The sequence below is a fragment of the Lagenorhynchus albirostris genome, chromosome 10 (genome assembly GCF_949774975.1).
Source record: "Lagenorhynchus albirostris chromosome 10, mLagAlb1.1, whole genome shotgun sequence".
Taxonomy (NCBI): domain Eukaryota; kingdom Metazoa; phylum Chordata; class Mammalia; order Artiodactyla; family Delphinidae; genus Lagenorhynchus; species Lagenorhynchus albirostris.
In genome coordinates this window covers 57,008,956-57,029,360 of record NC_083104.1, presented here as the reverse complement: position 1 = coordinate 57,029,360, position 20,405 = coordinate 57,008,956, and the positions used below count along the sequence as shown (strand labels likewise).

Here is a 20,405-nt window from a genome sequence, read left to right as displayed (position 1 = left end):
GCCATTTTTCTCTAGGTATGTTTTGATTTCCTCTTTGATATCTTCAGTGATCTCTTGGTTATTTAGTAACATGTTGTTTAGCCTCCATGTGTTTGTATTTTTTACGTTTTTTTCCCTGTAGTTGATTTCTAATCTTAATGTTGTCGTCAGAAAAGATGCTTGACATGATTTTAATTTTCTTAAATTTACTGAGGCTTGATTTGTGACCCAAGGTGTGATCTATCCTGGAGAATGTTCCACGTGCACTTGAGGAAAAAGTGTAATCTGTTTTTTATTGGAATGTCCTATAAATATCAATTAAATCTATCTGGTCTATTGTGTAATTTAAAGCTTGTGTTTCCTTATTTTTTTATTTTTATTTTTTTGTGGTACACGGGCCTCTCACTGTTGTGGCCTCTCCCATTGCAGAGCACAGGCTCTGGATGCACAGGCTCAGCGGCCATGGCTCACAGGCCCAGCCGCTCCGTGGCATGTGGGATCTTCCCGGACCAGGGCACGAACCTGCATCCCCTGCATCGGCAGGTGGTCTCTCAACCACTGCACCACCAGGGAAGCTTGTTTCCTTATTAATTTTCTGTTTGGATGATCTGTGCATTGGTGTAAGTGAGGTGTTGAAGTCCACCGCTATTACTGTGTTACTATCGATTTCCTCTTTTATAGCTGTTAGCAGTTGCCTTATGTATTGAGGTGCTCCACTGTTGGGTTCATATATATTTATAATTGGTATATCTTCTTGGAGTGATCCCTTGATCATTATGTAGTGTCCTTCCTTGTCTCTTGTAACATTCATTATTTTAAAGTCTATTTTATCTGATATGAGTATTGCTACTCCTGCTTTCTTTTGATTTCCATTTGCATGAAATATCTTTTTCCACCCCCTCACTTTCAGTCTGTATGTATCCCTATGTCTGAAGTGGGTCTCCTGTAGACAGCATATATATGGGTCTTGTTTTCATACCCATTCAGCGAGCCTGTGTCTTTTCATTGGAGCCTGTAATCTGTTCACATTTAAGGTAATTATCTATATGTATGTTTCTATTACCATTTTTTGTTTGTTTTGCGGTACACGGGCCTCTCACTGTTGTGGCCTCTCCCGTTGTGGAGCACAGGCTCCGGATGTGCAGGCTCAGTGGCCATGGCTCATGGGCCCAGCCGCTCCGCGGCATGTGGTATCTTCCTGGACCAGGGCATGAACCTGTGTCCCCTGCATCAGCAGGTGGACTCTCAACCACTGCACCAACAGAGAAGCCCCTTATTACCATTTTGTTCATTGGTTTGGGTTTGTTTTTGTAGGTCCTTTTCTTCTCTGTGTTTCCCACTTAGAGAATTTCCTTTAGCATTTGTTGTAGAGCTGGTTTGGTGGTGCTGAATTCTCTTAGCTTTTGCTTGTCTGTAAAGCTTTTGTTTTCTCCATTGAATCTGAATGAGATCCTTGACAGGTAGAGTAATCTTAGTTGTATGTTCTTCCTTTTCATCACTTTAAAATGTCATGCCACTCCCTTCTGGCTTGTAGAGTCTCTGCTGAGAAATCAGCTGTTAACCTTATGGGAGTTCCCTTTTATGTTATTTGTCATTTTTCCTTTGCTGCTTTCAATAATTTTTCTGTGTCTTTAATTTTTTCCAATTTGATTACTATGTGTCTCAGTGTGTTTCTCCCTTGGTTTATCCTGTATGGGACTCTCTTCACTCCCTCGACTTGGGTGGCTATTTCTTTACCCATGTTAGGGAAGTTTTTGACTATAATCTCTTCAAAGATTTCCTTGGGTCCTTTCTCTCTCTCTTCTCCTTCTGGAACCCATATAATGCAAATGTTGTTGCATTTAATGTTGTCCCAGAGGTCTCTTAGGCTGTCTTTATTTCTTTTCATTCTTTTTTCGTTTATTCTGTTCTGCAGCAGTGAATTCCACCATTCTGTCTTCCAGGTCACTTATCCATTCTTCTGCCTCAGTTATTCTGCTATTGATTCCTTCTAGTGTAGTTTTCATTTCAGTTATTGTATTGTTCATCTCTGTTTGTTCTTTAATTCTTCTTGGTCATTGTCAAACATTTCTTGCATCTTCTCGATCTTTGCCTCCATTCTTTTTCCGAGGTCCTGGATCATCTTCACTATCATTATTCTGAATTCTTTTTCTGGAAGGTTGCCTATCTCCACTTCATTTAGTTGTTTTTCTGGGGTTTTACCTTGTTCCTGCATCTGGTACATAGCCTTCTGCCTTTTCATCGTGTCTCTCTTTCTGTGAATGTGGTTTTTGTTCTACAGGCTGCAGGATTGTAGTTCTTCTTGCTTCTGCTCTCTGCCTCTGGTGGATGAGGCTATCTTAGAGGCTTCAGCAAGTTTCCTGAGGGAGGGACTGGTGGTGGGTAGAGCTGGCTGTTGCTCTGGTGGACAGAGCTCAGTAAAACTTTACTGAGAAGCAGATGCTTCTCTGCTGATGGGTGGGGCTGTGTTCCCTCCCTGTTAGTTGTTTGGCCTGAGGCGACCCAACACTGGAGCCTTCCTGGGCTCTTTGGTGGGGCTAATGGCAGACTCTGGGAGGGTTCACGCCAAGGAGTACTTCCCAGAACTTCTGCCACCATTGTCCTTGTCTTCACAGTGAGACACAGCCACCTCCTGCCTCTGCAGGAGGCCCTCCAACACTAGCAGGTAGGTCTGTTCAGTCTCCTATGGGGTCACTGCCCCTTCCCCTGGGTCCCAATGTGCACACTACTTTGTTTGTGCCCTCCAAGAGTGGAGTCTCTGTTTCCCCCAATCCTGTTGAAGTCCTGCAATCAAATCCCACTAGGCTTCAAATTCTGATTCTCTAGGAATTCTTCCTCCCATTGCAGAGTTCCCAGGTTGGGAAGCCTGACGTGGGCCTCAGAACCTTCACTCCAGTGGGTGGATTTCTGTGGTATAAGTGTTCTCCAGTTTGTGAGTCACCCACCCAGCAGTTATGGGATTTGATTTTATTATGATTGTGCCCCTCCTACCATCTCACTGTGGCTTCTCCTTTGTCTTTGGATGAGGCATATCTTTTTTGGTGAGTTTCAGTGTCTTCCTGTCAATGACTGTTCAGTACTTAGTTGTGATTTCAGTGCTCTCTCAAGAGGGAGTGAGAGCACATCCTTCTACTCCACCATCTTGAACTGCAGCTCCCTGGGAGTATTTTTAAAATCAACTATTGTGTGCCATGCACAGATCCAAACAATGAAAACAATCAATGGTAGCTAAATATTGTATTCTTGGAGCTTACTGCCTAATTAGGGAGAATTATGTCTGTGAAATATCCACTTGTATATTTGCAAAATTGTAAATATGCTGAAAGCATTGAAGGCAAGGCCTGTGGTTCTAAGAAGTAACAGACAGATTTAACTTAGGGAAGGCTTTCCTGAGAAAATGATGCTTATGCTGAGAGCCAAAGTAAAGGGTCAGAGTGAGTAAAGGATGGAGTGGGAAGAACATTATAGGCAGAGGAAAGAGCATGTGCAGACTTGGGAGGAAGCAGCATGGTAGATGGGCACTGTAGTCAGTGTGGAGACAGCAAAGGGCAAGAGTGGTATGAGGTGAGGGTGGAGAGAGAGGCAGGGCTTGGACCAAACAGGACTGTGAACACCATTGGTGGGGATTTTGGCATTTTATACTAAGAGCCCCCTGGACAATGTTCTGTGGTGTGTGTGTGTGTGTGTGTGTGTGTGTGTGTGTGTGTGTGTGTGTGACATGATCAGATTTCTGTTTTGAAGAGATCACTCTGGAAGCAATATATGTAACAATTTGGATGGGGCTGGGACTTCAGGGTGAACATAGGCAGATCATGAGGAGGCTCCTGCAAATAACGGAGGCCTAGGCAGTGGGACTTGGAGTTAGATGGTGAGGCATGAAACTGGACATAAGTGTTTAGGAACACTGGAAAAAGTCTGGCAAAATGAATTGGAGAACAAGTAGATCAGCAAGAAGTGTGACACTAGTGCAAGAGAGGGGAGCTAAGAGCTTGGACTAGGTGGAAACCAAAAGGAAGGAATAGCTATGGAAGACCAAATATTCCCACTTAATAACAATGATAGCACCTATGCCATTGATTGAGTACTTACTACATTCTAGATACATTTGACATTCTATTTTGTTCTTACAACTACTTTGTAAGGTAGGCATTACCCCCATTTTACAGATGAGGAATCTGAGAAGTAAAGTAATTTGCTCAAGGAGCATAGCTAGTAAGTGGTAGAACCAGGGCTAGAACCCAGGGCTATAACATCAAAGGCCAACCAAAACCACCTACACTATGAATATTCCCCAGGTGTTAATGACTTAGGAGATGCAAGAGATAAAGTGGAACAGTTGAAAGTGACCACAAGGTTTAAAGACTGAGCAGAATGATAATGGATGCTTCCAATGATATTCGATGTGGACAAAGGAAGGAAGCAGGTGGTGAGTTCAATTCTGGACATACCAGATGACAAAGTAAATGTTCACCCAATAGGTGGAAATATGTGTGATACAACAGAATCTTTCAAAGCAGTGGCCTCTCAGGCTGGCTGAAGCTGTGAGGTGGCTCAGCAGTCCCAGACTGGCACTGTGGGGCCCTCTCTTGGCTCATGAGCTAAGAGGTGTACCTCCCATCTTTGGCATGTATGTTCTGTTTGGAAGAATGTGTAAGAAAATTCCTTCTGAACTGACATAAAAGGGCTCTTCTGGGGACTCCAATCGAGATGGTGGAATAGGAAGCGGATCTCACCTCCTCCCACAAATACGTCAAAAATACATCTATATGTAGAACAACTCTCACAGAATACCTACTGAATGCTGACAGAAGGTCTCAGACAGCCAAAATTGCAAGAGAGATCACCACATAATCAAGTAGGACAAAAGAAAAAAAATAAAGGGAGTGAGACAGGACCGGCACCCCTGGGAGGGAGCTGTGAAAGAGGAAACGTTCCCTCACCCTGGGAAACCCCTTCACCAGTGGGGAGATCACTCAGGACAGAAAGGGAGATCCAGAAGCTCAGAAGAGAGAGTATCAGCTGGCTTGAGACAGGCAGAACAGCAAGAGACCAGCACAGAGGGTCTGCACCTCCTCCCTGCACTCCCCAGCCTGAGACGTGCATCTGCTGCTGTGGGCAGGGGCTGGGTGCTGAATCTCAGGATTCAGAACACAGACACAGGGAGAGGACTGGGGCTGGATGTGCAGGGACAGCCTAAAGGGGCAGGACCATGCTTTGGGCCACAACCAGGGGTATGTGGAGGAAGGAGACCAGGTCTGCCATAGAAGTGAAGTGTTGTTAACAGGTGCAGGAAGGGAGGGACAGGGACCATCATAGCAGCCTCTTTCTCAGCATGATCACAGCTGGTTCAGTGCCACCTCTATGACTTCTGGGAGCACACAAGCACCAACAGGCTGCCCACATTCAGAGGTGAGGCTGAAATCAGAGTTCATCCCCAGGAGTTGTGCAACTTAGGAAGCAGGGCTGAAATCTGAGCCCTCTCCCTGTGGCTGTGCCATCTGCAGATTTATGCCACTGCCACCAGCTTTGTAAACTCAGTGCCTGCAGGACATCCAAGTGGACAATGGGTGCTCCCGTGGCTGGGGCAAGTCCAGCATTAGCAGCTGTCGGCTTTGCAGGTACGTGCACAAGGAGGCAGGGCCAGAGTCTGGGCTGCTTCCATATCTCCTACAGTGGGTTCAAGTGCATAACTACTGTGGTCTTGGTACCTGACTTCAGTGGATTGGTGCCTATGGATCTGCACTGGTGACTTTGTGAACACAGTGCCTGAGGGACACTGGGGCCAATTGCATTCCCACAGTTAAGGCAGGGCCGAGGGCAGTGCCAGCAACAGTATACTATGTGAGCTCACACAACAGGTGACAGGCAACACCACCGAGCACACTCCTGGGTGGAGAGCTCCTGCTGAAGAATACTCAGTGGCTCCTCTCCTAGTGTGAGGGCTTCAATCTTGCCTACCTCATGCTGCAGTCAGAAACGGATATGGGGGCTTCTACTCCAAACACTAGAAAGTAGACCCTGTCCCTGACAGGATTGTGACAACCACAGAGCAAAGAGGAGGGCCCACTCATATCTAGTGCAGACTCTGGTCATCAAAACACCAGTCACACCCACTATCAAAGGGATAACAGCCAGTACACACTGGGGAAAGACCCAGCAGGCATCCATACTAAAAGCAGCACTTGCACCAAAAATATTAAACCCACGCAGGCTACACAGGAACTCTCCCACATAAAAACAGCTCTCCAAGACCACAGTAGATAACTCTTTCTCCTAAACTCATAGAGTCAGAGAAATACAAGTAAAATGAAGAAACAGAGAAATCACTCCCAATTAAAAGATCAAGAGAATTCACCTGAAAGTACAAACAATGAAACAGACTTCTTCAGTCTAATAGACTCTGAGTTCAAAATGGAGGTAATAAAAATATTGAAGGGATTAAGAAAGTCTATCAATAGAAATGTAGATTACTATAAGAAGGAACCAGAAACTATAAAGAGGAACCAAGAAAAAATATAAAACTCATTTGCTGAGATGAAAACTGAGCTAAAGGCAATAAATGGAAAATTGAATAACACAGAAGAACAAATAAGTGATCTGGAAGATAGAATAATGGAAATCACCAAATCTGAAAGCAGAAAGAAAGACAAATGAAAACAAAATGAAAGCAATATACAAGACCTATGGGATAATATGAAGCATGCCAATCTACACATAATAGGGATCCCAGAAGGAGAGGAAAGAAAAAAGGGGATAGAAAATATATTTGAAGAATCATGGCTGAAAACTTCCCAAACCTAAAGAAGGAAATGGACATCCAGGTATAGGAAGTGCAGAGGATCCCAAACAAGATGAACCCAAACAGACCTACACCAAGACATATTATAACTAAAATGGCAAAAGTTAAATAGAGGATTTTAAAGGCACCAAGAGAAAAGCAAAGAATTCATTACAAGGGAACCCCCATAAGGCTATCAGCTGATTTCTCTACAGATGTTGCAGGCTAGGAGTGGCAAGATATATTCAAAGTCTTGAAAAGGAAATACCTGCAACCTAGTATACTCTACCCAGCAAGATTATCATTTAGAATAAAAGGAGGGATAAAGAATTTCTCAGACAAGCAAAAACTTAGAGAATACAGTGATACTAAACCTATCCTAAAAGAAATATTGAAAATTCTTCTCTAAATACAAAAGAAGCAAAAATCAATAGGAAAGAGAAAAATCACAATTGGAAAGTAAATCATTTAAATAAGCCAGTACACAGATTTTTTAAAACATCAAAAAATTTTTGTGTTAGCATATGGTATTTGTTTTTCTCTTTCTGACTTACTTCACTCTGTATGACAGATTCTAGGTCCATCCACCTCACTACAAATAACTCAATTTCATTTCTTTTTATGGCTGAGTAATATTCCATTGTATATATGTGCCACATCTTCTTTATCCATTCATCTGTCGATGGACACTTAGGTTGCTTCCATGTCCTGGCTATTGTAAATAGAGCTGCAATGAACATTTTGGTACAAGACTCTTTTTGTTAACACATATATATGGAATCTAAAAAAAAAAAATGTCATGAAGAACCTAGGGACAAGATGGGAATAAAGACGCAGACCTACTAGAGAATGAACCTGAGGATATGGGGAGGGGGAAGTGTAAGCTGGGAAAAAGTGAGAGAGGGGCATGGACATATATACACTACCAAACGTAAAATAGATAGCTACTGGAAAGCAGCCACATAACACAGGGAGATCAGCTCGGTGCTTTGTGACCACCTAAAGGGGTGGGATAGGGAGGGTGGGAGGGAGGGAGGGAGGTGCAAGAGGGAAGAGATATGGGGACATATGTATATGTATAACTGATTCACTTTGTTATAAAACAGAAACTAACACACCATTGTAAAGCAATTATACTCCAATAAAGATGTTAAAAATTTTTTTGTGTGTGTGAAAGCGATGATAACTACAATGAACAGCAAAAGGATAAACATGAAGGTGTAAAAGAGGATATCAAAATCATAAAATGTGGGGGGGGGAGAATAAGAAAAATGTACATTTTTTTAAAGAATGTGTTTGAGTCTTTACCAGTCTAAAGCAAGTAGATATAGGAATGGGTTAGCATACTTGAAAAACAGGGTGACCACAAATGAAAAACATACAATAGATTCACCAAAAACCAGTAAGGAAGGAACTCAAGCAAATACAAAAGAAAACCATCAAACTACAAAAAAAAAAAAAAAAAAAGAAAGAAAAGAAAAGGAACAAAGAAGAAATACAAAATCACCTGGAAAACAAGGTGTAAAATGGCAATAAATGCACATCTATCAATAATTACCTTAAATGTCAATTGCCTAAATGCTGCAATCAAAAGACATAGAGTGGCAGATTTGATTAAAAAAACACAAGAGCCTATAATATGCTGCCTACAAGAGACCCACTTTAGGGCAAAGGACACACATAGATTGAAAATGAGGGGATGGTAAAAGATATTTCATGCAAATGGAAATGACAAGAAAGTGGGGGTAGCAATACTCATATCAGACAAAATAGACTTTAAAGCAAAGGCCATAAAGAAAGATAAAGAAACATTCTCTAGGATTGACCACATACTAGGTCACAAAACAAGACTCAACAAATTTAAGAGGATAGAAATTATTTCAAGCATCTTTTCTGACCACAATGGCATGGAACTAGAAATCAAGCACAAAAAGAGAAATGAGAAAAAATGATTACATGTAGAATAAACAAGATGCTACTAAAAAACCAAAGGGTCAATGATCAAATCAAAGAGGAAATTTAAAAATACCTTGAGACAAATGACAATGAAAACACAACCATACAAAATCTATGGGATACAGCAAAAGCAGTCCTTAGAGGGAAGTTCATAGCCATATAGGCCTTCCTCAAAAAACAAGAAAAATCTCAAATAAACAACCTAACCTACTACCTAAAAGAATTAGAAAAAGAAGAACAAACAAAACCTAAAGTTAGCAGAAGGAAGGAAATAATAATGATCAGAGAGGGAATAAATAGAGACTTAAAAAGAGTAGAAAAATACAGTAAAATAGCTGATTATTTAAAAGGGTAAACAAAATCAACAAACCTCTGGCCAGGCCCACCAAGAAGAAAAGAGAGAGGACCAAAATAAAGTAAGAAATGAAAGTGAGAAATAACAACCGATACCACAGAAATAGAAAAAAACATAAGAGAATACTATGAACAACTATATGCCAACAAATTGGACAACCTAGAAGAAATGGACGTTTCTAGAAACATACGGCCCACCAAAACTGAATGAAAAAGAAATAGATAATGAGACCAATCACTAGAGGTGAAATAGAAAATGTAAAAAACACACAAAAAAACACACCAACTCCCTGCAAACAAAAGTTCAGGCTTCACTGAGGAATTCTACTGAACATACAAAGAAGTTATACTGATCCTTTTCAAACTCTTCCAAAAGACTGAAGAGGAGGGAACACTCCCAAAGTCATTCTTTGAAGCCACCATCACCCTGATACCAAAACCAGATAAAGAAACTACTGAAAAAGAAAATTACAGGCCAATATCTTTGAAGAATATAGATGCAAAAATTCTTAACAAAATATTGGCAAACTGAATCCAACAACACATAAAAAAGTTCATACACCATGACTAAGTGGGTTTCATCCCAGGGTCATAAGGATGGCTCAACACATGCAAATCAATCAGTGTGATACACCACATCAACAAAAGAAAAGACAAAAACCACATGGTCATCTCAATAGATGCAGAGAAAGCATTTGATAAAACTCAACATTCATTCATGATGTTGAATGATGTTGAAAACTCTCACCAAAGTGGGTATAGAGTGACCATATCTCAACATCATAATAGCTATTTATGACAAATCCACAGCGAATATAATACTCTGATGAAAAGCTGAAAGCCTTCCTGTTAAAATCTCTCATCATTTCTCTTCAACACAGTATTGGAAGTTCGAGTCACAGCAGTCAGAAAAGAAAAAGAAATAAAAGGTATCCAGATTGGAAGGGGAGAGGTAAAATTGTCATTATATTCAGATGATATGATGCTGTTTATATAAAACTCTAAAGACTCCACACAAAATCTACTAGAACTGGTAATTGAATTCAGCAAGGTAGCAGGATACAAGATTAACATACAGAAATCTGTTGCATTTCTTTACACTAACAGTGAAATATCAGAAAGGGAAAGTAAAAAAAAAAAATCCCTTTTAAAATCTCAACAAAAAAAAAAAACTAGGAATAAACCTGACCAAGGAGGTGAGAGGCTTGTACACTGAGAACTATAAAACATTAATAAAGGAAACTAAAAGTGATTCAAAGAAATGGAAAAATATCCCATGCTCTTGGATTGGAAGAATTAATATCGTTAAAATGGCCATACCCAAAACAATCTACAGATTTAATGCAATCCCTATCGAATTACCCATGACATTTTTCACAGAACTAGAACAAATAATCCTAAAATTTATATGGAATCATAAAAGACCCAGAATTGCCAAAGCAATCCCGAGGAAAAAGAACAAAGTAGGAGACATAACCCTCCCAGACTTCAGACAATACTACAAGCCTACAGCAATCAAAACAGCACAGTACTGGCACAAAAACAGACATATGGATCAATGGAACAAAATATAGAGCCCAGAAATAAACGCACATACCTACAGTCAAATAATCTTCAACAAAGGAGGTAATATAAAATGGAAAAAAGACAGTCTTAGGCAAGTGGTGTTGGGAAACCTGGACAGCCACATGTAAATCAATGAAGTTAGAACACACTCTCACACCATACACAAAAACAAACTCAAAATGGTTTAAAGACTTAAATATAAGACATGACACCGTAAAACTCCTAGAAGAGAACATAGGCAAAACATTCTCTGACATAAATCATACCAACGTTTTCCTAGGTCAGTCTCTTAAGACGATAGAAATAAAAGTAAAAATAAACAAATAGGGCCTAATTAAACATATAAGCTTTTGCACAGCAAAGGAAACCATAAACAACCTACGGACTGACAACCTATGGACTGGAAGAAAATATTTGCAAACAATGCTACCGACAAGGGATTAATTTCCAAAATATACAAATAGCTCATAAAACTCAGTAACAAAAAAACCCAATCAAAAAATGGCAGAAGACCTAAATTGACATTTCTCCAAAGAAGACATACAGATGGCCATGAGGCATATGAAAAGATGCTCAACATCACGACTTATTAGAGAAATGCAAATCAAAACTACAATGAGGTACCACCTCACATGGGTCAGAATGGCCATCATCAAAAAATCTACAAACAATAAATGCTGGAGAGGGTGTGGAGAAAGGGGAACCCTCCTACACTGTTGGTGGGAATGTAAATTGGTGCAGCCACTATGGAAAACAGTATGGAGGTTCTTCAAAAAACTAAAAATAGAGTTGCCATATGATCCAGCAACCCCTTCCCTGGGCATACATCCAGAGAAAACTATAATTTGAAAAGATACATGTACCCCAATATTTATAGCAGCACTATTTACAATAGCCAAGACATGGAAGCAACCTAAGTGTCCATCAACAGATGAATAGATAAAGAACACGTGGTGTATATATACAATGGAATACTATTCAGCTATAAAATAAGAATGAAATAATGCATTTGAAGCAACATGGATGGACCTAGAGATTTTCATTTAAGTGAACTAATTCAGAAAGATAAATCCATATGATATCACTTATATGTGGAATCAAAAATATGACATAAACAGATTCACACACACAGAGAACAGATTTGTGGTTGCCAAGGAGGAGAGGGGAGGGGAGGGATGGATTGGGAGTCTGGAATTAGCAGATGCAAACATTCTATACATATAGAATGGAGGAACAACAAGATCCTACTCTAGAGGACAGAGGACTGTATTCAGTATCCTATCATAAACCATAATGGAAAAGAATATGAGAAAAGAATATATATATATTCTTTATACATATATATGTATAAATGAATCACTTTGCTGTACACCAGAAACTAACAAAACATTGTAAATCAACTATACTTCAATAAAAAATAAATTTTTAAAAAAGGGCTCTTCTGCCCTGAATAAACATCTACAGTTCTAAGGAGCAAATAATTGTATGCACTTTTGAACTAAACAAGTCAAGTAAATATTAGAGAAAATATTATATCACTATATACTACCTCTCTCCCCAAAAAACCACTAATTTTGAGCAAATATTGAACAATTTTATCACTTTATTTGTCAATTGAGTATATAGTACTTTTTAGGCAAAAACTAAATAAATAAAATTTGTAGGAGAAACTACAAATTTAATCCTCATTAAATTCCCCAAATTTTATCTTCTTTTCCATATCATAAAATAAGGCTATTTTTGCTGTAGAACAACTACATAAATGATTTGGAACCTAATCAACTGAGATAGAACTCTGAAGGAAATTAAGCCAAAATAAATGAAATTAGGTGTCAGAAATGAGAAATGTTTCAACATGTTTTATCACACTTCACTCATCAGTCCTCTGATCTTTTTTTTCTTTAGATTGTTCTTGCCCTCTTTGACTGAATTACATAACATGTTAAGACATAAAATATTGCCTTATTTTTCATTTTTTCTAACCTACAGCTCCTTTCTATTAGTTTTTATTAGACTTTATAGGTCACTTTGTTAACAGAAATATTTACACTCACTATTTTCTTATGCTTAAATCTTAGAGGCTGATCAGATGCAGATTCAAGTGTTTAGCATGTACATTTCACAGATGTGCTGTGCACATCCATCAGGAGGCATGTACTGTCCGCTTGTTCCTCTTTGTGTGATGTCAGCAGCCAGTAGTGATCATGTCAGATCCATTATTTCATTCAGGGGCTGCAAAATGACAATATTTTTTATTCCTTCAGTACTTATTAGCTGAAGTACTTCTTTAATGAGAAACTTCCCCCTCATCAATTTAGTTACCCTAAGATAGAATTCATAAGAGAAAGGCAGAATAAATGTTTGATTCTTTCCTTTTGTAAACAATTTTCAAACTAATGAAATCTTCCAAAGGGTAACCAATGAGAGATTTTTTCTCTTTCTTTTTTTACTATTGTGAACTCTCGGATTTAAACATTAGTTAATGCTTTCAATCAATTTTGGTTATTATTCTTATTGATGCTTTAATTATCCAATAGATAGTCTGTGAGAGCCTCTTTGTTGGCTCCTGAGTCCTTTTGACACGCGCTCAGTAGTCCTTGACAGCATCCTCGCCATGTATTCTGTTATGTCAAGATATTCCAGCCTAGTCTTGTTCAGTTCCTGCTCAAGAGCTGTAATGGGCTATACTTCCAAAGCCATGGGTGCAAAGGGAGCTCACTGCTGCTTGCTTCGTTTCTATATCATTTTAGTGAAATTTAGGAAATATGTGTCTTTTTTAAAGATAAGATCTATTATGAATTCGTACTGATTCATATTGATACTTCTAATTTGAATTAGTATTTTCTACTTTGTTTCTGTTTCTTCTTTCTCCCATGCTGAAAACCCTAGTTCTCAAAGACACCTATACAATTGCAAAGATGCTTTGTTCACCCTGCAATTCTAGCCAAGGCTGAGTAGCCTGGACTGAAGACACCTCAGGTGAGTCATAAATAAAGAGGCTCACTTCTTGGAAAAGGGCTCTTCCATGTTTTGACCCTTCTGTCCATCCTGCTGTGCCTCAGGCCACTTATAAGTAAGTTGCAATCATCCCATAATGACTCCTTCAAACTGCAGACATGGAGTCCCCAGATTTTAGGAGAAGCTTCAGAGGAGAGGGTGGAAATCACATGCACTTTATATGTTGTCACCACTTCTTCCACGGCCATAGTGTGGGGTGACCGTGTCATTCAAAGGCTAACGGGCTACTCCTCTATGATTGTACAGGGGATGAAAAAGCCATTTCTGAAAAAAATTGTCACTAACTAAAAATTACACCAGAAAGGGGGAAAAACAGGTCACAAACTTTTCTCATTTAGGTTTAGACTGGGAGCAGGAGGGCTTCTTTTTGTTCATGGAGAAATATATTTATCAATATTTATATATCAATAAAGAATAGAACCAATATAGGATATGTTATATAGAATATGTCTATCAATCTAGAATTTATTCTATATTCAACAATTATTCATTAAGCATCTACCAGGCATGGTGTACAACTCTGGGGAATCAAAGATGAACAAGATAAACTCACTACCCTTAAGTAAACAGACATGTGAACTAAATATCTTTTGAATAAAAAGCTATTTAAAACACAAAGATATGAGTGAAAAAGTGACTGAAGCATAGAGGGGGAGATTAATTCTGCACAAGGAAAATTAAGAAAAGTGTTAATGGAGGAGCTGGTTAATATCCCAGGCTTCCAATTTCTTTAGCTCATAGGAGGCGAGGCCTGCCCCTGATTATAGGGTACACTTCATAAGCATATGAACCACCACAGGCTTATAATATCAGATGAGGAGACCATAGCATTCTTCATAGGATAATTTAATCTGCGTCTTAACCCAGTTGAAAGGAGGATGAATCTATGGCCCCTTCGGTCCCCATATGCCCCAGACTAAGAACAGAGATGAGATGCTTCTGTGAGAGATGCCACCACAGCAGAGGAAGCACACAAGGTTGGGAATGGGTGGCACAGCTAAACAAAAGAAGGAAAAGAAAGACACCAAGGAAGGAGGCCAAACTGAAAACCTAAGTCACAAAAGAGATGATGATTTGCGCTAAGGACAGGCACTGCTGGAAACACGGAGCAGGGACAGGTCGCAGGCCCCTTCACGTCTCAGTTTGCAGCAGGCTCCTTCCTCTCATAAAGCTAGGATTTCTGTTAAAATAAATGTGTGTACAAACTGGATTATTCTGAATATCATTTTAATAAGAATATAAAACTTATCAATATGTAACGTTTTCATGGGAGACTTGAGCTTCTGTCTTTAAAATCTATTTATTGGTATTCATGATGCAATATGTGAATATCCTACAATAAATATCTGAAGTCTCTTCCACTTCTGTTTTGATCTCCCCTAGCTTTGTTTCTCGGCCTTATTTGCCAAGACAACCCATAAAGTCTCTAATCTCAGATGAGGTAGGGTTTATGTTTTGTTTACCTGCAGCTATGCGTTTTTTTCCCCATCTCCTGTTTGTGTATGTGCAGACACCACTGATGTAAGGCAAAAAAGCAAAAACATACTGTTTGCATTTCTTATCAAAGAACCTATATGACCGTTAGCATAACTGATGCTACCTTGGGCCCATACAGCTCCTCCTGTCCTCCCGCTGACCCTATCCAGGACTGTACCACACAATAAATCACTTCTCTGTCATTAGGAGCTTTGTAGTTAAGAGACATTGTTTAATAATCATTAGGACCAGGTGGCCTCCATGCTCTGTTAGTCCCTAAACAATGATGAAGACCTTTGCTGACGTATTCCCAGCGCCCACGAGACAGTTACCCATTCATAAAACTTGACTTAGGAAGGCACGTGCTACTTCCGAGCAGCCCCCCAACTCCTTGGTTAACTATAAAACTGTCCCAATGTCCCCTCTCAGAGGTGTGGAGTGCAGCTGTGAATGCTTCTGGGTCATTGTCCACCTGATCCAGATCCCACCCTGTAACTTATCCTGTAATAAACTGGTCCATTGATTACATGGAGCTGCCTGCCTCGATTTTCTGTCTCAAGATACCTTCTCAGTTCAGTGGGCACTTTTGGTTCCCTCTGTCTTCCAACATTGCCCAAATTATGAGTTAATTTATACTACAGATTGGATACAGTAAAAGAAAAAGAAACCTTAAAGAAAAAGTTCATTGGCAGCATGCTTGTGCCAAAGTTTAAGTATATGCTGAAGTTTTAAAAAAATACACAAAATTGGAGTGGGATCAAGCATCTTTACACAACTGGGCCCAAGCTATTTGGGTCTTGTGTCTTTCTGGGACAGGAGAATGGGAGCCTGTGACCACCTCAAAATGGCTACTGACCAGGTCAAACGGATTTCCTATTGTCAAGTTGTGTTAACCAGAAATAAACAATTTTCTTTCTGTCTGGTTGATTTAATCTCTTTGTGATTTAGTTTCCTTATGTAAGAATAGAACTATTTACCAGTACCCAAAGTCTAGGAGACCATAGAATGTTGAAGATGAAAAGAACCTTAGAAATTGTTCATTCCACCCTCATAGGTGATAAAAATCATGGCCTCAGATGGTTAACTGACTTTTTCAGAGTTGCAAATCTCAATTTAGGGGCTATGTTGGTACCCCGATCTTGAACTGCCAGCTTCCAGAACCATAAGCAATAAATTCTTGCTGTTTATAAACTCCACACTTTATGGTATTTTTACTATAACAGCCCAAATGGACTAAGACAAACATTGATAATATCCTTTAGTAGAGGGCAGAGCTTTAAATAGAGGATACAAGCACAGGAGGTATAAAATTTAATTCTCATGATGTTTTTTTGTTAGTCAAAGAAGAATTCCTATATATAGAATACTATACCTTTTTAATTTCAGATTTCAAATTACAAGGGTTACTCTGCTGGCTGAAGAGGGATTTCTTGAATCTCTCTATAACCCTTCTTTTCAAATTGTGGTGCAAAGCTGGAGGAAGCTGCATAAAATGAGAAAATCATTATAAGCACATTGTTAACTATGTATAGCTGACTCCCAGGAAGAATTTGTGAGGGTAGCAATATTCACTCAACAGGACTAAATAAGAATTTAAATTTTACTCCAAATAGCATGACTGAACGTTACAATTTTTCATTCTACAATCCAGAAGAAACACATTACTCTGTTCTCTTTCAAAAGGCTACTTCTAATTATGTTACTGTTCTTTCATTTTATTTATATTATTTTTCCATAGAATGACTAAATTATATATTAGTTGCATGTATAAATTGAATTTTGTAAACAACAGACTTACAAGGAAAGATGCATTCTATGAATGCTTAAGTGCTTGTATCATGCCCAGAACCATGCTGAACACTCTCATTATGGTCCTTGTCCTGAAGGATCTGACACTTTGGACCAGGAAGCACACATCTGCATTAGTACAGAGTCAGAGGCCTGCTTCTGAATATACAGCTGGAGAGAGATCAGATTGGAGGGGCCAAACTTATCAAGAAAAGAGAGAAATAAATTTGTATACATTAGGGCTCAGCAGGATGAGTTAGATTTAATAAGTAAATAGTAGGAAGCCACAGGTTTGAGTGGAGAAGGTAAGGGAAAGTTCCTCAAGACAGATTTTTGGTCTTGACAATTCCCTACTGTTACCCCCCAGAAGTTGCCACTCCCTACGTCAAACACCAAAGGGCAGTGTTGGCCCAGGACCTTCTAGTTGATGCCCAGCATGATTCTACCTGTCAAGGGGAAAGGTAGCAGCCCTTTCTGACATACCTCACTGTCTGCTACAGCACCAATGCGTCCTTCAAAAGTGACCTACCCTGGTTGTGGCAGCCATCACTATAACATTAATTCAGATACTCTTAAAACCTTGCTCTTCATATAACTTGATAAGCCTCTAGTTAACTTAGAATTGCTTTTACTACTCCTGATGGTTTGAATTAATCCTCACAAAAACTTTCTTGCATAAGTTAATATTCAATCAACTTAAGATTCATATACAGGGCAGTATTAGAAAGCTACTGTATCTTATCAGAATAATTATCACAAGCGACAGCACCCTATCTTTAAAGTTTTCATGGAAGAATTAAAAATTTTTCACAGAATGATGACTCACACATAATTTAAAACTGCAGATGATATTTATATATATAAAAATTATAATACTAAGAATAAAATTACTAATACCTATGACTTGTATGTGCCAGGCACTATGGTTACTCTTTCATGTGCATTAGCTCACTTTTTTCTCGACAATAAACTTATAAAGCAGGTACTATCCTATAGGTGAGGAAATCAGACCTTATATAACACTCAAGATACTTTCTGAGGTAGTGAGTCTACCAGCACAACTATTGTTCGAGAGCAAATACCATCCACTAGCATTACACTAGTATAGCACTTTATAAACATTTCACATACTTTATTTCCTTTATCACAATAGTCCCATAAGCTACCTGAATTCTACTGATGAAGAAACTGATTCTAGAGAAGGTAATGATTCCTTCAATGTCACAAGTCTAAAAGGGTGGTTTTTGTTTGTTTTTATCATACCAAATAAAATAACAGCAGAAAAAAAGAGAAATCTTATACATTTATATTGTAGGTTTTCTCAAACATAATATATGGATTCTTTCTAAAGAACTAGTATCTCCAAAAATAGATTGGCAGACCATCAGTAGCCCACAGGGCCCCCTTTGATAGTGACTCAAACAATATATTTTCTATTGAAAATAGTTATTTTGACATATTACTATTTAAGAGGAGATTGGTATACGCGGATTTTTAAAGCATTTATTTAACATAACAATCAAATTTAACTATAGAGTTAAATCCAAACCTTAGTTGCCTGCACAGGTTCTACCTAAGCAATAACACATAAAGACTCCTACTAAAAGATAATGTATGTACTTTAGTCACCTTGTATGCTCAAAGATCGATTTTGGTTTCCAGCAATGGAAATGAACCACTGATTTCATTCTCAGCTTAGGGTCTGAAGATTCCCATCTTATTTATTTATTTATTTTAATATCTTTATTGGCGTATAATTGCTTTACAATAGTGTGTTAGTTTCTGCTTTATAACAAAGTGAATCAGTTATACATATACACATGTTCTCATATATCTTCCCTCCTACCTCTCCCTCCCTCCCACCTTCCCTATCCCACCCCTCTAGGTGGTCACAAACCACCTAGCTGATCTCCCTGTGCTACAGGGCTGCTTCCCACTAGCTATCCACTTTACGCTTGGTAGTGTATATATGTCCATGCCTCTCTCTCGCTTTGTCACAGCTTACACTTCCCCCTCCCCATATCCTAAAGTCCATGCTTTAGTAGGTCTGTGTCTTTATTCCCGTCTTACCCCTAGGTTCTTCATGACCTCTTTTTCTTTTTCTTAGATTCCATACATATGTGTTAGCATATGATATTTGTTTTCCTCTTTCTGACATACTTCGCTCTGTAAGACAGACTCTAGGTCCATCCACCTCACCACAAATAACTCAATTTCGTTACTTTATATGGCTGAGTAATATTCCAATGTATATATGTGCCACATCTTCTTTATCAATTCATCTGTCGATGGACATTTAGGTTGCTTCCATATCCCGGCTATTGTAAATAGAGCTGCAATGAACATTTTGGTACATGACTCGTTTTGAATTATGGTTTTCTCAGGGTACATGACCAGTAGTGGGATTGCTGGGTCATATGGTAGTTATATTTGTAGTTTTTAAAGAAACCTCCACACTGTTCTCCATAGTGGCTGTATCAACTTACATTCCCACCAACAGTGCAAGAGGGTTCCCTTTTCTCCACACCCTCTCCAGCATTTATTGTTTCTAGATTTTTTGATGATGGCCATTCTGACTGGTGAGAGATGATATCTCATTGCAGTTTTGATTTGCATTTCTCTAATGATTGATGACGTTGAGCATTCTTTCATGTCTTTGTTGGCAATCTGTATATCTTCTTTGGAGAAATGTCTATTTAGGTCTTCTGCCTATTTTTGGATTGGTTTGTTTGTTTTTTTGTTATTGAGCTGCATGAGTTGCTTATAAATTTATGAGTTTAATCCTTTGTCAGTTGCTTCATTTGAAAATATTTTTTCCCATTCTGAGGGTTGTCTTTTGGTCTTGTTTATGGTTTCCTTCACTGTGCAAAAGCTTTTAAGTTTCATTAGGTCCCAATTGTTTATTTTTGTTTTTATTTCCATTTCTCTAGGAGGTGGGTCAAAAAGGATCTTGCTGTGATTTATGTCATAGAATGTGCCACCTAGGTTTTCCTCTAAGAGTTTTATAGTGTCTGGCCTTACATTTAGGTCTTCAATACATTTTGAGTTTATTTTTGTGTATGGTGTTAGGGAGTGTTCTAATTTCATACTTTTACTTGTACCTGTACAGTTTTCTCAGTACCACTTATTGAAGAGTCTGTCTTTTCTCCACTGTATATTCTTGCCTCCTTTATCAAAGATAAGGTGACCACATGTGTGTGAGTTTATCTCTGGGCTTTCTATCCTGTTCCATTGATCTATATTTCTGTTCTTGTGCCAGTACCATACTGTCTTGATTACTGTAGCTTTGTAGTATAGTCTGAAGTCAGGGAGTCTGATTCCTCCAGCCCCATTTTTCGTTCTCAAGATTGCTTTGGCTATTCAGGGTCTTTTGTGTTTCCATACAAATTGTGAAATATATATATATATTTTTTTGCAGTACGTGGGCCTCTCACTGTTGTGGCCTCTCCCATTGTGGAGCACAGGCTCCAGATGCACAGGCCCAGCAGCC

The 20,405-nt window shown here is 38.9% G+C and overlaps 1 protein-coding gene across 1 annotated transcript in view; it reads right to left on the bottom strand.

Moving 5' to 3' along the window:
* The window catches only part of NEK10 (NIMA related kinase 10), a 321,674-nt gene that overhangs the window by 13,910 nt on the left and 287,359 nt on the right, over positions 1-20,405 (bottom strand). The window contains exon 34 of the mRNA XM_060164097.1: positions 16,500-16,610. Within this exon, the coding sequence (XP_060020080.1) occupies positions 16,500-16,610 (111 nt within the window). The remainder of the gene's footprint in view (positions 1-16,499; positions 16,611-20,405) is intronic.